Below are 5,438 nucleotides of genomic sequence, written 5' to 3'. Positions count from 1 at the left end.
CGGCTATGTGTCAGGTCAGCGCTGGGTGCTGGATACACAGAGGGGGACGGGCCACCGGCCTGCCTTGACAGCTTCAGGTTGGTGGCGTGACCAGGTTATTGCATCTGGGCGAGACAGTGCTCAGCCAGAGATGGAGCCAGCCCGGCTTGGGAGAGCTTCTCCAGGAAGAGCTGCTGAGGTTGAAGGGGCCAGTGCTGAGTCTAGGCTGTGGATGAGTCAGGGAGCAGGTCCAGAGGGGGCTGTGTGGCTGGAGGGACAGGAATGGCAGGGAAGGAGGGAGGCGAGGAGGGTGCAAGCACACCCGGCAAGAGGGTATTTAGATTTGTTGGAGGGCATTCTCGACTGGCGCTATTAAACCACATTCCTGGAGGCACAGGATCAAGTTCGTTCCATGCCCCCTAACCCCAGGGCCTGGCATGCAGCGGGCGCTCTGAAGATGGCTGTGGAATGAGTGAGCATTTGCCGAGTGTCCTGTGTGTACGGGGCTGGTGCATGGGGGTCTCTCCCTGCCCTGGAGCCAGACAGGGGAGTCAGAAAACCCCAGCCCCTTCACAGCTGCCAATACTGAGTCCCAGAGATGTGACGGCTCAACCAGGCTAGGCCCGAGAAGGTGGGGAAAGGGGGCAGGGGAGAACCCAGGGCGTGTCCTCTGTGTGTCCTCTAGTCATTGTTCATTCATCTCACAAACCTCTTCTGAACCCCAGCTCCGTACCCAGGAGGCCCCTGTCCAAAGCAAGATGGAGGTGGACAGTTCTGGGAGGAACCCGGCTAGTATTTGCCAGTCCAGCTTTACTGGTTATGAAAATACTGCGATACTCCTGTCCTGGTTGACTAAGAGGTGTTGTCCCAAAGCCCCGCCCCCGGTGTCCCTGCAGACTTGGCCTCTCCCCTGGGCTCCCCTCCCTCCACAGAATCCACGCCCCTACCCTAGGGCTATTTCTAATTGCTTGGTACTGGTTATTGATATTCGCAGTGTCATCTCGTGTATAATGCGTGATGATCTCGATTTGGAGTGTCTGGTGTCCTGTCACTGTTTTGCTCCTGGCTCTGAGCCAGCAGGCAGCCTAGGGCTGAAGCCGTGCCCCTCTGTGTGCCTGGCACCGTCTGAGCCAAGAGCAGAGTCTGTTCAACTGCATTCCCTCCCTCTCTCTCCTGCAGGCAGCCATGAGCACCGACCGTCCCGACCAGGGTGCCCGGCCGCCCCGGAGCCCCTTCCCGCAGCCCCTGTCTCGGAGCTCTTCCAGCCTGTTGGGTGAAGGCCAGGGCCAGAGACCGGAGCTCCGCAAGAGTGCCAGCAGCACCGTATGGCAGGCCCAGCCGGGGGAGGCCGGCGCCGGTCCGCGGGTCCCGGAGGAAGAGGAGCAGCACACTGAGAGTCCGGAGCGGGCACAGGCCTCCAGCCCCCGGCCTCGGCCCCGTGCTGTGGGCCACTGGCGGAGCAGCACTGTGGGCAATGTGTCCACCGTGGGCGGGGGTGACCTGGGTCGCCTGCGGGCCCCCGGTGCCGCTGCCATGCAGAGGAGCCACTCAGACCTGGTCCGGAGCACCCAGACCCGGGGCCGCAGTGGCGCCCATAAGGCCAGCCTTAGCTGCTCGGCCCTCGGCAGCTCACCTGTGCACGGGGCTCGGCTGCAGCCCTGTGGTACTTCTGGCCAGGGAGGCCGGGCCACCGCGGGCCTAGAAGGGGACCTGGCTCCAGAGGAAGGGACGTCAAACTCAGCCTGGACACTGGGAGAGCGTCAGGTGTGGGTGGCACCACTAGACCCGGGAGGGACAACCACCCACAGCAGCAGCCCCCAGGCTGGGCCCAAAGCTGCCGGGGAGCCAGCCACCACCCCTTGCCATGCCCTGTCCCCAGCAACTCTGCACTGCGGTATGAGGGAGGTGGGGACCAGTGGCTGCTGTCATGCCCTGCCAGCCCCAGGGATCCTGGCCTTTCCCAAGCTAGTGGCATCGGTGAGTGAGTCTGGGCTACAGGCTCAGCATGGGGTGAAGTTCCAGTGCAGGTTGCCTGGGGGGCTCCCTGGGCATTCCCACTGCTGTGCCCACCCTTGGGGTCCCACCGGCTTAGCCACGGAGCCTGGCACCAGGACCAAGGATGTATGGACCATGACCTCAGCCAGTGACTTGGCCCCCGTGCTGACATCCTCTCTGTCTGCCCAGGATGCTGGTGTGCAGGCAGCCCCCATGGCGGTCTGCAAGGCTGTGGCCACCAGCCCGCCTCTGGAAGCCCCCATGGCCCTGCACACATTCCCAGAGGTAATTCTGGGGTCCAGCCTGGAGGAGGCGCCATCCCCTGTGCGAGATGTGCGATGGGATGCTGAGGGCATGACCTGGGAGGTGTATGGAGCTGCAGTGGACCCTGAAGTGCTCGGCGTGGCCATCCAGAAGCATCTGGAGATGCAGTTTGAGCAGCTGCAGCGGGCGCCCACCAGCGAGGACAGCCTGTCCGCGGAGGGCCGAAGGGGGCCACTGCGTGCTGTCATACAGTCCCTGCGGCGCCCCAGCTGTTGCGGCTGCTCCAGTGCAGCTCCCGAGTGAGGAGCAGTGGCTCTCAGAGCTATCCCAGGCCCGTGGACTCAGCCCCAGGCCGGGGACAGGAGGGGCCCTGTGCTCCTTGGACCTGCTGGCAGCCGGGGACATGTCTCTGCCATTGGCTGACCGCCGAGCATGGGACTGCAGCCCGGGGGCTTCCTGCCCCTTGCAGCTGGGCTGGTTTTTAAGGGCTTGATTCCCAAGAGCCACGTCTCTGCACACCCAGGCTCTGAACTTTGGGACAGACTTTAAGCACTGTGCGTAAGGGAGATCCTGATTTTTCTGTAAAAATACTCAGCGTTCTGTTTAGTGTATCCTCAGAACTCTGCCATGATTTCCCCTAGGACTCTTGGTGGCTTTATTTTATTTGTTTTAGTTTTTTTAATTAAAAAATTTTTTTCTTTCATAGTTTGTTGTCAAGTTGGTTTCCTTATAACACCCAGTTTGATGGCTTTATTTATTTACTTATTTTTTTAATGTTTTATTTATTTCTAGGAGAGAGAGAGAGAGAGACAGCGTGAGCAGGTGAGGGTCAGAGAGAGAGGGAGTCACAGACTGAAACGGGCTCCAGGCTCTGAGCTGGCAGTCAGCACAGAGCCTGACGCGGGGCTCGAACCCACAAACTGCGAGATCATGACCTAAGCGAAAGTCGGACGCTTAACCGACTAAGCCACCCAGGCGCCCCTGATGGCTTTATTTTAAAGTAGGGCTGAGATATAACCAATTCCTGACATGAAAAGTGGGGCCCCACGTGACAGGGACTGGCTGCGTCTTTGGGGAAGGCCACTGACACTGTTGAACACCTCCTCTGTGCCACACACTGTGCTTGTCACCTTCCCTTGCTGAGTTTTCACCCATGTGCCCCGTTTTATGGATGAAACCACAGGCGTTAGGCAAGGGCATGGCTGACATGCCCGGTTGGACGGCTGGAGGTGGGCTGGGGTTCAGGGCCAGGGCTGGCCGAAGCCTGGGCTGCTTCCCCGCAGCACGTGGTGATCAGTGCAGCGCAGTCATGAGCCAGAAGAATTTACTGAGTTCGTGTCCTGTGCTAGGTTCTGTGGAATCCTCGGGGAATGAGATGGGCCATCTGCACCCTCACTGAGTTGACAGGGTGTGGGAGGCGGGGTATACATCCATACTGGGGCACCGGGCATCCCAGAAGGGCCCGGGGCTGCTGCTAAGAGCCAGCCCCCTTGTTGGTCACTGGGTCAGGGGCTGGCCTCAGGAAGGGGAGTTTGGTGGATTGTCCCAGGAGCTTGGGATCTTCAAGGCTAAGCCCCAGAATGAGGACATAAGCCCGCTCCCAAACTCCACACGTTGAGAGGTCCTTGGGCAATGAAGTCAGACTGGCCCAAGCCTATGCCCTGGGCTCCCCCACCCCATGATCCCAGCCACCCATGTCTATCCCTCATCAGCTCACATGGGCAGCACTGGGAGAACAGGCTCACAGGCCTTTCAGCTCCCCACGGCCTCCCAGCTCTGGCCCTTTCCCACCAGGTGAAAAACCCCGCCCCAGGCTCCTTGCCCTTCCCCATCTGTTTCTGCCTTCCCTCCTTCCAAGAACCGCATGCTTAAAAGATGACAGCACATCAGAACTGCTTCTGAGGGTGAGGCTGGGTCAGAGGGGGGACGGTGTGGCGAGCGGGAGGGGACTTGACCCCACTTCCCTTTTACAAATGTGCACAAGCAGGTTTTCATGCATGCATTGGCTCTGGGTACTGTGCAGCCCTTCTGTGCCTCTGTGGGTTCTACAGGGGAGGCCCATCACACCCTGGGCAATGACACGTGGCTACCAGGCTGCGCTCCTGCCTGGCACTGCACAAGGGCTCTGGGAGCCCCAACTGCGGGGACATGAAGCGACAGGTGATGATGATCTGGAGTGGGGAGGGCACCAGCACACAAGGCCACAGCTGAACGGGGTCTGGAGGACACAGTGAGGCTAGATAGGTGGACAGTGGGGAAGGGCCTGCCAGGCAGACAGGACAGCCTGATCAGAGGCATGGAGGTCCCCACTGTGGTGGCACTGTGGTGAGTCTCTGCAGGGCAGGTTGAGTTGGGGTGTTTGTGGGTTGGGAGGCGGTAAAGGGTCCCCACGGTGAGGTCCTGGGGTGCCTGAGGAAAAGGACTTCAGGGGAGCTGCGGAAAGGGTGATGGGGCCTGATTTCATTTTAGAAACATCCCTTTGGCTGCCATTGGAGAGATTAGCGTGGAAGAGGTGGGAGGCTGGGGCCCAGGGGGAAGTGGGTGTGTGCGCCAAGGAAGGGCCTGTCATGGGGAGATGGAAAGGGAGGTGGGTTGTGTGTGTGCACACACAGGTGCACACAGGGCCTGCAGCAGATTCAGAAAGGAGGGGGAGTTTTAGGAGGCTGAGCTTTCCAGTTTGAGCAAAAGGAGGTGAGGCCACGACCCGCGACAAGGAGACACAGGTGAAGGGCCACATGCCAGGATATTTGGCTGGGACCAGCGAAACCCTTACAGACTCTCTCTGTCACATGCAAATTCCTTTGAGTTCATTCTCTGTTTGGCTGCTGTGTGCCAATCAGTGCCCCTTCCTAGCTGTACCGGGATGGCAGGCTGGGCTGGGCCCGAGTGGGGAGGGCTAGCCTGTCCTTCCACCCATCTCATCATGACCGAGATAAATGTTTGCAAGGTGGTGCTGGAATCCAGTCTGGCCTGTGTCCAGCCTTGGGGCTGTGCATGGCTGGGGACCCCATCCTACCTTCCTGGTTAGGCTTGCTGCCCTGGCTGTGGCCCCAAGCTAGACTGCACAGCCTCGGCCAGTGGATTCACCTGGAGTGGCTACAGCTTAGTTTCTGAGTTTGACCTGGAGAACACCCCCCACCCCCATCCCCTTGCTGTGGCCCCTCCCAGGCCATGCCTGACCAGCAGTGGTTTAGGGTCTC

The 5,438-nt window shown here is 60.0% G+C and overlaps 1 protein-coding gene across 1 annotated transcript; it reads left to right on the top strand.

The window, feature by feature from the left end:
• Positions 1-1,164: 1,164 nt before the first annotated feature.
• Positions 1,165-2,879, top strand: GPRIN2 (G protein regulated inducer of neurite outgrowth 2). Its single transcript, XM_039233745.1, has one exon. The coding sequence runs from the start codon at positions 1,165-1,167 to the stop codon at positions 2,539-2,541; it is 1,377 nt and encodes a 458-aa protein (XP_039089676.1). The 3' UTR covers positions 2,542-2,879.
• Positions 2,880-5,438: the final 2,559 nt, after the last annotated feature.

This window comes from Hyaena hyaena, unplaced genomic scaffold (assembly GCF_003009895.1).
Source record: "Hyaena hyaena isolate Hyena2069 unplaced genomic scaffold, ASM300989v1 scaffold_78, whole genome shotgun sequence".
Classification (NCBI taxonomy): Eukaryota; Metazoa; Chordata; class Mammalia; order Carnivora; family Hyaenidae; genus Hyaena; species Hyaena hyaena.
Note: the sequence above shows the minus strand (reverse complement) of the source record. Positions and strands in the feature narration are given on the sequence as shown.

Bases quoted from the DNA above. Each gene is read 5' to 3' on its own strand.
- GPRIN2 (XM_039233745.1), top strand. From the start codon at position 1,165: ATGAGCACCGACCGTCCCGACCAGGGTGCCCGGCCGCCCCGGAGCCCC.